This window comes from Phoca vitulina, unplaced genomic scaffold (assembly GCF_004348235.1).
Source record: "Phoca vitulina isolate PV1807 unplaced genomic scaffold, GSC_HSeal_1.0 scaffold47, whole genome shotgun sequence".
NCBI classification, from domain to species: domain Eukaryota; kingdom Metazoa; phylum Chordata; class Mammalia; order Carnivora; family Phocidae; genus Phoca; species Phoca vitulina.
In genome coordinates this window covers 167131-182092 of record NW_022589750.1, presented here as the reverse complement: position 1 = coordinate 182092, position 14962 = coordinate 167131, and the positions used below count along the sequence as shown (strand labels likewise).

General features: G+C 40.9%; 1 protein-coding gene across 3 annotated transcripts in view; it reads left to right on the top strand.

The window, feature by feature from the left end:
* The window catches only part of ANKFY1 (ankyrin repeat and FYVE domain containing 1), an 84640-nt gene that overhangs the window by 24226 nt on the left and 45452 nt on the right, over positions 1 to 14962 (top strand). For all 3 annotated transcript variants that reach the window (XM_032432023.1, XM_032432024.1, XM_032432025.1), the window contains exon 3: positions 4054 to 4172. In XM_032432023.1, coding sequence (XP_032287914.1) covers positions 4054 to 4172 — 119 coding nt within the window. The remainder of the gene's footprint in view (positions 1 to 4053; positions 4173 to 14962) is intronic.

Below are 14962 nucleotides of genomic sequence, written 5' to 3'. Positions count from 1 at the left end.
GCCTGTGTTAGAAGTTCAGCAGGCACTAACTGGCTGTGTGATCTGAAGTTGTAGGACATGCATGGGGATCCTGCTGCTGCTTACTGTCGTGTTGTTGTGAGGATTAAATAAGTACGTGTTTTAAGCACTTAGATCAGTGTCTGGCACATAGTAGCTGTTGTTATTAAGTGAGTTTTGAGATAAATGTTAGAGGCTGGGCAGGATTCAGTAGATAAAGACAGCGATGTTACTAGTAGGGTAGTAGGGGAGGCTGAGAATAGGTTGAAATGCAGCAACATGCAGAGGATTCAGAGGATAGGAGGGACCGTCTTGGGGTACATGTCCATGTAGGGGGCACTGGAAGAGGTGGGAAAGGTAGGGTGGTTTGAATTGGGAGGCCAAGATGGGAAATTTGGACTTGATCCTCTAGGCAGTGTGGGATAGTGTTTTGAGCTGTTGGACAATAATGTTATTGTCAAAGTGGTGTTTCAGGAAGACGAACCTGGTAACATCATGTAGGCAGCACTGTGCAGAGAAGAGAGCAGCAGAGCGGCTGGGATGTTGTGTGTAGTCCAGACCAGAGATGAAGAAGGGCTGAATCGGGATGGTGGCAGTGGGTATGGAAAAGAGACATGGGCGTGAACGTGCATACAAGGGAGAGTTCGGCTACTGAGGAGATGGACGATCAGGCTAGCTAAGACTTAGTAAAATTACAAAATAAATTATGACATCTAAAATAGATCAAAATCCAGGGGCGCCTGGGTGGCTCAGTCAGTGAAGCATCTGCCTTCGGCTCAGATCATGATCCCAGGGTCTTGGGATGGAGTCCCGCATCTGGCTCCCTGCTCAGCGGGGAGTCTGCTTCTCCCTCTGCTCCTACCCGCCTGCTCATGCTGTCTCTCATTTTCTTGCTGGCGTGCACACTCTCTCTCTCTCATAAATAAATAAAATCTTAAAAAAAATAAAATAGATCAAAATCTAGAACTGCTGTCTTTCAAACTTAGTTATTTATAAAAGAAAGAAAAATTTAATACCCAAAACATAAGAAATACATACTCTGAGTAAAGGACAGCCTTTTAAATTGAACAGATGTAGCTACTTGTAAAATATAGTTCATTGTCTCTTTTCTATCCCTCTTTTTTTCCATGGACAAGTGAAAACTGTTTACCCTGGTGTGGGGAAAGCCTGACCTATTTCTTTTGTGGGCGCATTTCCCCCACTTCAAGGCTCTTCTCCCTTAGAACTCCCATCGTTCACTTTCTCTGTTACTATTCCATCGCGTGCATCCATTATACCTCGACCCCTCTGGGAGGCCGTGGGAATGAGCCGGGTCGCTGCAGTACAGGTCCTACGGCTCCAGTGGGCCTCTCCTGAGCTTCTAAAGCCTGTCCCTCACCCCGTGCAGGTTGGAGATCAGATGCGGAACGGGACTTTCAGAGAGGACTTGAGCTTTTGAGAAGTTGGAAAATCAGTTTCTAAAGCAGATGGTCCTTTACCAAAATAAGAAAAAAAAACCTCACAAAACTTTGTCCCATAATATGCATTTTGTTGAAGAATTTAAATACTGTTTGTTTGTACATCTCAGTAACTGGAGTAATTAAAGAGTAGGAATTAAAAGGTTTTCAAATTGAGAAATGTGGAAGAAATTGGTCCCTTTAATTTTACTTAAGTTCAGGAGAAGGCTTTTGTCCCTTAAGATAGTTAAAAGTGATGGTAATACATTCTTCTAGCAATCAAGCTTACAGTTTTTCCTGTTAAGGTGTTTGAGAAACTAGTAAGAAGCTCTTTATTTATGCTTCCTCTCCAGTAACAGCTTCCTAGTATGCATATTTTACAAGGAAATGCTCTTTGACTAGAATGAAAATTTCAAAGATTTTTATTATTTATTTGAGAGAGAGAGAGCACGAGCGGGAGGAGGGGCAGAGGGAGAGGGAGAAGCAGACTCCCCACTGAGCAGGGAGCCCAACATGGTGCTCCATGGGGCTGGATCCCAGGACCCTGAGATCATGACCTGAGCCAAAGGCAGATGCTTAACTGACTGAGCCACCCAGGTGCCCCTAGAATGAAAATTTAAAAAAATTACTAGCCTCCTGATTGTTTCTGCATAGAGTTCTCAGAAACTTATCCAGTCTTCCATTTTTGAATTGTATTTGTAGAGATTGTTATTATTAGAAATTATTAATGAAGTCCTTGTCTGTATTTCCCTTTCCCCAGTTTGGCCTGACATTCATGAATATGTAGAAACATTCATTTTTATAATTTGGGGCTAGAAGTCAGTCAATGGCTGAAACAGGAAACAATGAGTCTTCATTTAAGTTATTAGAATTTAATACTTTATACATAAATTTAGAGTTTAAAAATTGTGTTTTATAAACAGCTTCCTGTTTTCACTGAATTTTAGAAATTTTATCAAAGGGTATGATTTGTTCTATTTTATTTATTTATTTATTTATTTATTCTTAAAGATTTTATTTGTTTATTTGACAGAGAGAGACAGCGAGAGCAGGAACACAGCAGGGGGAGTGGGAGAGGGAGAAGCAGGCTCCCCGTGAGCAGGGAGCCTGATGCAGGGCTATATCCCAGGACCCTTGGATCATGAACTGAGCCGAAGGCAGACGCTTAACAAATGAGCCACCCAGGCGCCCCTGATTTGTTCTGTTTTAAATAAAATATTTAATTGTTTCTTTTTACTGATTAATAATGTTCTACTGTGTTAACAGTAGTTTGTAATAATTTGAAATACTGAGTATCCTATTGCTCTTCTGATCTAATGTGATTAGTTGCAGCTTGGTCTTCAGTGGAGCTAGAATTGCTGACATACTTACATTCTGGAGGGTGCGTTTGTGGGATAAACTGCGTCTGCGTCAAGCATTATATAGAAACAGTATTCTGCTTGGGTCTCCTTGGGATGCATTAATTCATATCATTGATTTTTTTTCCTTTTTATTGTAGTGACTTTTGTGAATTTAGCTTGTAAAGCTTTTCCAACCTAACACGTTTTGAAGGGGAGTATGAAAATAAAAGAACTTGTAAAAACACAGAATGATGATAATTAATGACTTTGGATTATTGCTGCCAACAAAGCCATATGGTACATGCTTGTGTCAGCCCAGTGGGTCATCCTTCGGTTTTTGTTAAATGCCCAGACGCTTTCCTCCCTCAGCATTTGACATTTGAGAGTCAAACATAAATAACTATTTGGAAAGCTGTTTTCACAATAATGGTTTGTCATAAATATGGAAACATGTTTGAAAAAAAGATTTCTCCTACCCCGTTTCTTTATAAATGATCGAGTAAAAAATGTCCAATAATAGGTCTGAATGTTTCTGTCGAGAACAAGAATGTAGGTACTGGTTTCACGTTCTTGACTGCTTGGTCAAAGCCAGTTTGTAGCTTTTCTGCGTCTCCTTGCTTGACTGTCAGTGCGGTACAGTGTGTGGCTCTGTGGTCCCAGGGCCCGTGTCATAGTCTTCACGTTTTCTTTCTCTCCCTGTTGATTTATCTTGATTTATTCTGCATGAAACCTCTTTTACATTTTATGTGAATATTAATCATCCTATTTAACCAGTAGGTTCACCACCTTAAGAATCCCATTAGGGAAGGGGCGCCTGGGTGGCTCAATTGTTAGGCGTCTGCCTTCGGCTCAGGTTGTGATCCCGGGGTCCTGGGATCAAGCCCCACATTGGGCTTCCTGCTCCACGGGAAGCCTGCTTCTCCCTCTCCCACTCCCCCCTGCTTGTGTTCCCTCTCTCGCTGTCTCTCTCTCTCTCTGTCAAATGAATAAGTAGAATCTTTAAAAAAAAAAAAAAAAGAATCCCATTAGGGAAAAGCAGAATATCCCATGTGAACCAAAACTCGAAGTTGGAAACACAGATACGTCTAGCAACGTGTATTACACACATGGCCCAGGAGAATTCAGTGCTAGCACAGAGAAATAACTTTGCTGTGATATTTTTCTTTTGCAAGTATATGTTGATCAATCAGTACCCATATATTTATCATTTGTGAATCCTAGCTATACCTAATTATGATGACCTTTTCCTTTTTGTATCTGTGGCTATTTTTCTTCACCAGTGATCTGAAGATAAAGGTTGGGGGCAAGCACATCAATGCTCACAAGTTTGTGCTGGCGGCCCGCAGTGACAGCTGGAGTCTGGCTACTTTGTCGTCCACCGAGGAGCTGGACCTATCAGGTGAGCCTCTGACCTCTGGGCACTTAACGACTGCCAGTGTAAGAACTCTTGGCAGGAGGTTATGTGTGAAATATTAGTGGTTTAATGAAAGTAGAAAACTTTTCTTATCAATTGATGGTGACCATAAACTAGTTAAATAATTAGTGAATAAGTGGGTTGAACACAAACGCTTCTGTTTAATACCTGACTAATAAATCATACATATTTGGATAGCTACGATATTCTTATAATTTATAAAATAAAAATACCTGTCCAGAAACTCTTTCATATAATATTATAAATATGGGAGCATGTGTAGAAAAAAGTTTTTCTTCTACTAGAAAAAGTCTTGGTGTTCAGTTGCTTAAAATTTAATCATAGTTGCCAAAGTGCTCTTCCTGGTCTGTAGGAACTTGAACTTAGAAGTAAGAGTTACTCCAGAGAATAGGAGTCGTCTTTCTTTAGCATTAAAGGATGACCATCAGGCTTCAGAATTTGAGCAGGTACATTGAGCTGTTTAATGTATGACTTAATTGTTTATACCACATTATGTTGGATAGAATTTGGGTAAATGTGGTGGTAAGTAGACTTAAAAAAAAATCATTTTCAAAAGTTTACTTCAGAATTGCATTTTCATTTAGTACTTACCTAACTGCTTTTTTAAAAAAGCAAATTTTAAATTTAATTCTTTTATTAATAGTCATGAGAATTATAACACATGGTAAGGAGATTCCCAGGCAGTAGGGTGAAGAGTTACTTGCAGAAGTGATCGGCTGTGTGAAAATGCTGCTGAATTATGTCTTTCTTCAAAAGGTTTGCCAGTTCAGAAGGTACTGTTTTCCATGCGCAGTGCTGGGAACACTGAAATGATTATAACAAAGTCCTCACCATATAGAAATGGGGTAATAATGGATCATTTCAGGCGAGGGCTATGCATACAGTATTACAGTTGCTTTATGTCTGAGGTATAGAAGACCAGCGTGGGCTGTCACTCGAGCGGTGTTGCAAAGGTTAAGTGGGCATTTATCTCAAGGGTTTAGGGGAGCAGATGGCTAATGCTTCTTCACTGTGAGTGAACTCTGTCTCTTTAGGATCATTTCTAGGGTTTGTTTTATTTTTTTCTTTTTTTAAGGTTTGTTTATTTGAGAGAGAATGAGAGAGAGAGCACATGAGGAGGGGAGGATCAGAGGGAGAAGCAGACTCCCCGCTGAGCAGGGAGCCCGATGGGGGACTCGATCCAGGGACTCCAGGATCATGACCTGAGCAGAAGGCAGTCACTTAACCAACTGAGCCACCCAGGTGCCCGTTTCTAGGGTTTAACTTGTGACCCATAATTCAGAGTTGCAGACACACAAATATCTGAGCATGGATACACGTGTGCGTGTGCATCTACGCCTGTGACAACACACCTACTTGGGAAACAGTCTTCACTGCTGTACGATGGAGACCTCTGAGCAGAGCTTTTCTTTGAGGCCGTATATCTTCGACCCCATATATAACAGAACTGTGGATAACTCTTAAAGTCCATTCACAAGAGGCATGATAGGATCTCAATTTAATTACGTGACCAAATAGTTTACAAAGATTAGAAGAGATTATAAGAGATAGGAAATATTTTAACAAGAAAAAAGTTCAGAATAAGTTGTCATCTTTGGATATCTGTTAAAACATTATCAAAAATTGATGATCCCAGTAGTTTGAGGCTCATGAAATTGGTACTCTTGCACATGGCCAGTCATATTACAGATGGTTCTGACAGTTTTAGAAAGCAGACAGCTGAGCTGTACAATAGTCTTCCTTTGAACCTCATCATTGACTTTGTCAGTTGGATCCTGCCATAGGTAATTCAGACAGCATAGATATTTATCATAGTTTCATGTGTAATTGTGAAATATTGAATGCAATCAAAATGAGTAAGAATGGAGAACAAACAAAATGAGGTAAGAACACAGAGACTTGCATTAAGGTATAAAAAGCCTAATTCAAACATTAAAATTTTGCTTTTACTTTTTTAGTACATCATAACATTTAAGAGCAGCTTTAACTCACTGACTGACCACAAGACTGCATCGCTGTGAATCAGGAGATTAGAAAATGTTTAGTTTAGGAAAGTATCATGTTTATGCCTTTAAATGTCTTTGGTCTCCTTCCTGTTATAAATACTAAGTATGGTTTGGTCTTGAAAGTTAGCTTTCAAGAGTGATCCCCAGCAGAGCAGGCGTTTTGTGGCTTCTGTAGATCAGGCACCTCCTAAGGTAGCTGAGAGTAGAGCCTATGGAGTTGTTACTTTATACAGTTTATCCATGAAATTGTCACGGGGGCGAGTTCGTGGAGGTGGACCTACTCCCTGCTCCACTGTGTTTGTCCAGCAGTCCTGCAGCATTTCCGTGTGTGTGTGTGTCTGTGTGTGTGTGTTTGTGTGTGTGTGTGTGTGTGTGTGTGATGCGATATGCACTAACCCCACATGGCGGCCAGGAGTTTGAGGGAGATTGGAAATAAGCTCTTATAAACAAGTGTGTAAGTAGCTCAGAAGCGATGTTTTAAGTGGTTGAACTTTTCCACACTAATAGAGTTGATAAAATCATTTTATGAATTTATTGGTGTTTTGTTTCTTCAAAATTATTCCATCCACCTCACAGATGGCAGACACTTTTCAAGGCACTAGGGGACATAGCAGTGAATAAAATTAAATTCCTGTTTGCATGGAACTTACATTCTTAGATTGATTTTCTGAGTTCCACGTTTTCTTTTGAAGTTCTGGTGTAACTGGTGTTTCTTAAAACTCAAAATAAGCACAACTTTAATTGTGTTAATCATTGTAAAAATTTTAGCCTGTGTTGGTGAAGCTAGAGTAGGGCATTAAATGCCAAGTATTTAAAACGTGTTTGGATAGATAGCGTCTTTTTAACCCATACATTGTTCCAGAGAGTACAGTGTGTTGTGTCTGGTCCGATGCACAGATCTAGTTGTGAGAAAGTATCAGACAAACCCAAATTGAGGAACATTCCACAACATAACTGGCCAGTGTCACTCAAGTCTGTTAGGGTCATGGAAGACAGGTAAGAATCTGTTACAGATTGGAGGTCAAGGGGACAATGAAATGCAGTGTGGATTCTGGACCATAAAAAGGACGTTAATGGGAAAATTGGCAAAATTTGCAAAGGTCTGTAATTAGGTAACAGTATTGTATCAGTCCTAATTACCTGGTTTCGATTATTGTCCTATGGTTGTGTAAGATGTTAACATAAGGGAAAGATGGGTAAGGGGTATCTGGGAACTCTAGAACTTTTCTGTAGTCTGAAATTATTTCAGAACACAAAGATGAAAGATACAAATTTGCTTATTTCTTTATTATTTGAACTATAAAGATATGTTTGTTAAGATACTGAGTGATCAGCTGGGAAGAGAAAGAATATGACTACTAGCTCAACGCAGTATCTCCACACCTGTAGGAGAGCTTCTTTGTGAAGTCAAATGGTTTGCTTCAGGCAGAAGGACTTGTTATCTCCTCTCTGGAGCCCTGTAGCAGGAGTGGCTCGCCCTCTGAGAGGCTCCCCGCATTAGAGCGGGTGCTTTGAAGATAGAGTTTCTTGTGTGCTTTCTCCAGCAGAGGTCTCATGCTTCCCTGGCATAACTGTGTGTGGTGGTGAGTCTTTCGGCTCTCCTGAAATGTGTCCTGGGTCCTGTCAAGCCCCCCCCAAAGCCCGGAAAGCTTCCTCCTCCCTCCTGTTGAGTCTGGTTGAAGCGCCCCCTGGAGGCCGCCCTGTGCCTGGAGCACGCAGAAGGTTCCAGGCTCCGCGCGGAGGAGCGCACTGCCCGGTTGACTGCGTGGGGTTTTGTTAAGAGAAACACAGCAGTACTTGACATCTGTAGGATACCATGTGAACTGCTAGCTCTGGGTGGTTCCATTTCAGTGTTAGATCATGCTGTGTTCCTCTGGAGGATATCCATGGTAGTTTTAAAGTATGTCCATCAATTATTGGATACTCTTCCCTTCCAAGGTGGGGCCCTAATTCCCCGTCCCTCAGTATAGGCTGACTGAGCTCTGTGTGACAGGTGGTGGTAGAAGTGACAGGGGGGCACCTGGGTGGCTCAGTTGGCGAAGTGTCTGCCTTCCGCTCAGGTCATGATCCTGGGGTCCTGGGATTGAGTCCCACATCGGGGTCCCTGCTCAGCGGGGAGCCTGCTTCTCCCTCTGCCTGCCGCTCCCCGTTTGTGTGCGCGCATGTTCGCGCTCTCTCTCTGACAAATAAATAAATAAAATCTTAAAAAAAAAAAAAAAGTGACAGCAGGTTCCTCCAGAGACAGGTTTGTGGACGCATCGTGACTTCCTCCTTGGTTTCTCTTTGGGAGCAGCTAGCTACTATGTCCTGAGGACATCACACAGCCTTGTGGGCTCCTGTGACGGCTCAGACCCCTTGCCAGAGATTCTCTGGGAGAATTTATCTGTGGTGATATCCCTTACTCAATCCTGGTGTTGCTCTTGTTTTTTCCTAATTATTGGCTATGTTAACTTTGTGTTTTTGTTTAAAATAGTCTTTTAATACTAGTCATAACAGCAGGTTTAGTGTAGTCGTAACTGTTCGCTGGTCGAGCTCTACGTGCTCCACCTTTATACACTGACTTGCCTTTAGAATGGCATTTTGAGGGGGTACCATTGTGGGCTCCCATTTCCTAATGAGGGAACTGTGAGGCACAGTCAGATTGAAGAACTCACCCTGGTCACACGGTAGGAGGTATGCGAGCCGGGATTTGAACCCAGCCCGTTTGGCTACAGAATCCATACCATTAACCATAGTGTTGTACGACCTTTCACTTTTGGTTTCTTTTGTTTCTAACTTCATTGAGATGCAAAGGAAGTGAAGTAAATTGCCCATATTAAAAGTGTACAGTTTGATCACTTTTGACATAATTGTAAAACCATCACATGGAATGACAAATGCTTTCACCTCCCTAAAATTTCCTCTCATGTCTTTTTAATCCACCCCTTTTCCATCCACATCCCCAGGCAACCACTGATTGGCTTTCATTCATTGTAGAGTAGCTTGCATTTTCTAAACTTGTGTAAAAACAGACCCATGGAGTATGTAATATCTTTTGCCCAGCTTCACTCCACTCAACATACAGATTGTGAGATTCATCCAAAATCTCTGTATGCTGTGGTTTCAGCTGCTCATTCTTTGTTACTGCTGAGTAGTATCCAATGTGTGCATGTACCACAATGTGTTGTTTCAGGGACCTGCTGGTGGACGTTTGGTTGGTACAAATGAAGTTTGTATGCTCGATTGTATGTGTTTGTTTTTCTCTTGGGTAAATACTTAGGAGTGACTAAGTGTAGTGTTGGGAATCTCCTGAAAATGGATGAAATGGATATAGCACGCACACCCCATGAGCAGCGTGCGGAAGAGCTCCCATGCTCTAGATCCTTACTGACCTCGTAGGCAGGTGGTTCTTTCTTACAGCGTTCACCATACGAAGGGATGTGGAATGCAGTGTGGCTCTGAGGACCAGTAATGTTGAGCATTATCTCATGTTATTGATCATTTGTGTGTCTTCTTTTGGGAAGTGTGGGTTCGCATCTTTTGCCCTTTTAAAAATTGGGTTGTCTTCTCAGTTTTGAATTGTAAGCATTCTGTATATAATCTGGATACAGGTTATTTGTCTGAAAGCATGCATTCCTACCTTGTTCCTGATCTCGGAGGGAAGCAGTGAGATCTTTCATCCTCCATATTACCTGTTGATTGTAGGGTTTTTGTAGATGTGCTTTATCAATTTGAGGATTCCTAGTGTTTTGAGATGTTCTAGGACGTGGTTTTGAATTTTGTCAAACACTTTTTTTTTATCTATTGAAATGACTCTTTAGTTTTTTTACCTTTATGCTTTATAGCAAATTACATTGATTTTTCCGATGTTAAACTAGCTTTGCATTCCTGGTCTAAACGCCATGTGGTCACTATGTATTGTCATCTAAGTTGTGGACTTTACAGTTTTCTCTTATTATCCAATTATTTATTTATTTTTTAAAGATTTTATTTATTTATTTATCAGAGGGAGAGAGCACAAGCAGGGGGAGCTGCAGGCAGAGGGAGAAGCAGGCTCCCCGCTGAGCAAGGAGCCCGATGTGGGGCTCGATCCCAGGACCCCGGGATCATGACCTGAGCCGGAGGCACATGTTTAACTGACTGAGCCACCCAGGTGTCCCAGATTATTTATTTTTGATCTTCTGTTTTAATACAAGGATTTAAAGTTCCACGTTTCCCTCTAAGCACTGCTCTAGCTGCATCTTGCAGATTCTGGTATGTTGTCATTTAGGTCAGGGTATGTTCTAATTTTCTTTGTGATTTCTTTGACCCATGAATTATTTGGAAGTATGTTGCTTAGTTTCCAGATGTTTGGAGTTTTCCTAGATACTTTATCATGACTAATTTATTTTCTTTTTCTTTTTTTCTTTTTTTGAACAAGCGAGAGCAAGTGCATGCACATGATGGAGGGTGGGTGGGACAGAGGGACAGGGAGAGAGAGAATCTTAATCAGGCTCCACACCCAGCGCAGAGCCTGACAGGGTGCTCGATCTCACAACCCTGAGGTGGTGACCTGAGCCAAAATCAAGAGTCGGACACCTAACCAACTGAGACACCCAGGCACCTGGGACTAATTTCTAATTTAATTCTGTTATTGTCAAATAACATACTTTATATGATTTTGATCCTTTTAAATTTATTGACACTTGTTCTACAGCTCATCATATGGTCTGTCTTAGTGCACATAAATGCACTTGAGAAGAAAGTGTGTTCTGCAGTTGTTGGACATAGTGCTTTTTACGTGTCCATTAGATCAATGTATTTGATCATATTGTTCAGACCTTCTATATATTTTCTTTTTCTTTTGTGTCCAGTTCTGTCAGTACCTTGAAGGTGGGTGTTAACATCTGCCATAATTTCAGGATTGTCAATGTCTCCCTTCAGTTCTGTTCATTTTTGCTTCATATATTTTGGGCCTTGTCATTATACACATACACCTTTATTATGACTTCCTGATGAAGTGTGGCTTTTATCATTTTGAAATGATAAAATTTATTTCTGCTAATGCTCTGTGTCTTGAAGTCTATTTCTGATAGGAGATAGTCACTCTGGTCTCCTTACACTTACTGTGTGCAGGGTATAGTTTTTTGTATTTGTTTACTTTCACCTTGTCTGTATCTTTCTATTTAAACGTGTCCCTTGTGGGCAGCACATGATGAGGTCTTGCTGTTTTATTGCTTCTTTTTAAGTGGAGTGCTTAGACCACCAGTATTTAATGTGATTATTTTTATGATGAAGGCTACCGTGTTTTTTTTTTCTGTTTGACCCAGCTTTTTTCTCTTTTTTCTGGGCTTCTCATTTTATTGCCTTCTTCTGGATAATTTGGATATTTAGTATTCTATTTAGATTTTTTTTTTTTTAAGATTTATTTATTTTTAGTGACAGAGAGAGCGTGCACAGGTGGGAGGGGCAGAGGAAGAAGGAGAGAGTCTTAAGTGGATTCCATACTGGGCGCAGAGTTCCACACGGGGCTCTATCTCATGACACTGAGATCACAGCCCAAGCCAAAACCAAGAGTTGGCAGCTTAACTGACTGTGCCACCAGGTGCTTACCCACCTCCCAGTTTTTTTTTTTTTTAAGATTTATTTATTTTTAAAGAGAGCCAAGTATTCCATTTAGATTTACTCACTTCTTGACTACCTCTCTTTATATTATTGTTTAGTGATTGATCTAGGGCAAAGTTCCTCAACTTCAGCATTGTTGATATTTTGGACTCTTTAATTCTTTGTTTTGGGAGCTGTACTGTGCATTGCAGGATATTTACCCACTAGACGCCAATAGCACTCCCCCAGTTTTGACAACCAGAAATATTACTGGACGTTGTGAGAGGTCCCTTGGGAGGCAAAATCGGCCCTGGTTGAGAACTACTGTAGGGATTACAATATATATACCTCTCACTTTTTATAGAATATTTATAGTCTGTTTGTAGTCTGTGGTCTGTTTGTACTTTGCAACCATATAGGTCCCCTTCACGCTTCGACCACGGACCTTAACGGTATAGCTGTCATGTACATGCCTGGAAAATCCCACTCTTCACAATCGTTCATGCTGCAGCAGACTTAACAGGATTAAAAAGTCATTTATATTTACTCAGATACTTCTATTTCTTCAGTTCTTCCTTCATTTGTCAAGATCCATGTTTCCCTCTGGTATCATTTCTCTTCATCCTGAAGAAATTCCTTTAACATTGCTTATAGACCAAGTCTGTTAGTGACAGATTCTTTTCCCTCATCTGAGGATGTCTTTATTTTGCCTTTGTATCTAAAGGATATTTTCCCTGGATATAGACACTTGAGTTGACAGCTCTCTCTCTTTTTTTTTTTTTAAAGAATTTATTTATTTATTTGACAGAGACACAGTGAGAGCAGGAACACGAGCAGGGGGAGTGGGAGAGGGAGAAGCAGGCTTCCTGCAGAGCAGGGAGCCCAATGTGGGGCTCAATCCCAGGACCCTGGGATCATGACCTGAGCCAAAGGCAGATGCTTAACGACTGAGCCACCCAGGCGCCCGACAGCTCTCTTTTTTTTAAGGAACTTTAAAAATGTTCCACTTTGTTCTGGCCTCTGTGGTTTCTCTTGAGAAATCTGCAGTCATGGGGATCTTTTGTCTGTATGTAATGGTTGTTTTCTGTAGTTGCTTTCAAGACTTTTTATCTTTTTTTTAAATTTTTAATCATAGTAAAAAGTATCTAACATAAAATTTACCATCTTAAACATTTTTTTTTTTTAATTTTTTTAAAAGATTTTATTTATTTATTTGAGAGAGAGAATGAGAGACAGAGAGCATGAGAGGGAGGAGGGTCAGAGGGAGAAGCAGACTCCCTGCCGAGCAGGGAGCCCGATGCGGGACTCGATCCCGGGACTCCAGGATCATGACCTGAGCCGAAGGCAGTCGCTTAACCAACTGAGCCACCCAGGCGCCCCCATCTTAAACATTTTTAATTGTTTACTAGCATTAAGTGTATTCACACTGCTGTCAACTTATCTCCAGAACTTTTTAATTTTGCAAAACTGAAACTCCATACCCATTAAACAACTCCCCATTTCTCCCCATATCTAATTCCTGACAACTACCATTCTACTTCTGTTTCTATGAATTTGACAACTTTAATTACTTCATATAAGTGGAATCATACAGAATTTGCCTTTTTGGGTTTGGCTTATTTCACTTCACACAACGTCCTAGGGTTCATCCATGTTGTAGCTCAGAATTTCCTTCCCTTTTTTTTTTTTTTTTTTTAAGATTTACTTATATATTTGAGGGTGGGGAGGGGCAGAGGGAGCGGTCAGGACTGGAGCCGAAATCAGACATTCAACTGACTGCACCACCCAGGTACCCAGAATTTCCTTCCTTATTAAGACTGAATAATAATCCACTGTTTGTATACCACATTCTATTTATCCATTCATCCCCTGATGGATACTTGGGTTGCTTCTACTTCTTGGCTATTGTGAATAATTCTGCTGTGAACATGGATGTGCAAATATCTCTTCAAGATCCTATTTTCAGTTTTTTGGATACATATCCAGAAGTGGAATTGCTGGGTCATATAATAATTCCATTTTTCATTTTTTGAGGAATTCTCATACTGTTTTCCATAGGGACTATACCATGTTACATTTCCACCAGTGGTGTACAAGCGTTCCAGTTTCTTCACATCCTCACCAACACTTGTGATTTTCTGTTTGTTGGTTTGGATAGTAGCCATTCTAGTGGGTGCGAAGTGATCAAGACTATCTTTATGTTTAGTTTGTGGCAATTTGATTATTAGGTGCTTAGGTATAGATCTTTTTTTTTTTTTAAAAGATTTTATTTATTTATTTGACAGAGAGAGAGGCACAGCGAGAGAGGGCACAGCGAGAGAGGGCACACAAGTAGAGGGAGTGGGAGAGGGAGAAGCAGGCTTCCCGCCGAGCAGGGAGCCTGATGCGGGGCTCGATCCCAGGACCCTGGGACCGCGACCTGAGCCGAAGGCAGACGCTTAACGACTGAGCCACCCAGGCGCCCCGCTTAGGTATAGATCTTATTCTTGCTTGGAGTTACTTGATCTTAAATCTAAAACTTCATGTCTGTCACCAAATCTGGAATGTTCTTGACCATCATTTCTTCAAATATTTTTCTTTCTTGATCTCTTTATTCTCTCCTTTTTTTTTTTTTTAAGATTTTATTTATTAGAGAGAGAGAGTGTGCACGAGAAGGGGGGAGGGGCAGAGGGAGAGGGAGAAGCAGAACCACCCTCCCCCCTGCTGAGCAGGGAGCATGACTCAGTTTCCAGACACTGGGATCATGACCTGAGCCAAAGGCAGACGCTTAACTGACTGAGCCACCCATATACCCCTATTCTCTCCTTTTGAGACTCCTGTGACATACATCCTAGACCTTTGTTTCTATCCCACAAGTCTTTGAAGCTCCTTTTTCCCTCCCAATCTTATTTTTCTCTCTGTTCTTCAGATAGGATCATTTCTGTTTGCCTGTCTTCAAATTTGCTGACTTTTTCTGCTGCCATTTTCATTCTGCTCTTGAGCCCATTGAATTTTTAGTTACATATATTGTATTCTTCATTCTGTAATTTCCACTTGTTCCTTTTTTATATGCTGAAAATTTCTATTTTTAAAATTTTATGTGTGTTTTCCTTTACCTTCTGGAGCATAGTTACACCAGATGCTTTCATGTCTTTGATAAATTCAATATCTGGTCATCTTGGGGTTAGAATATGTTGTCTTTCGCCT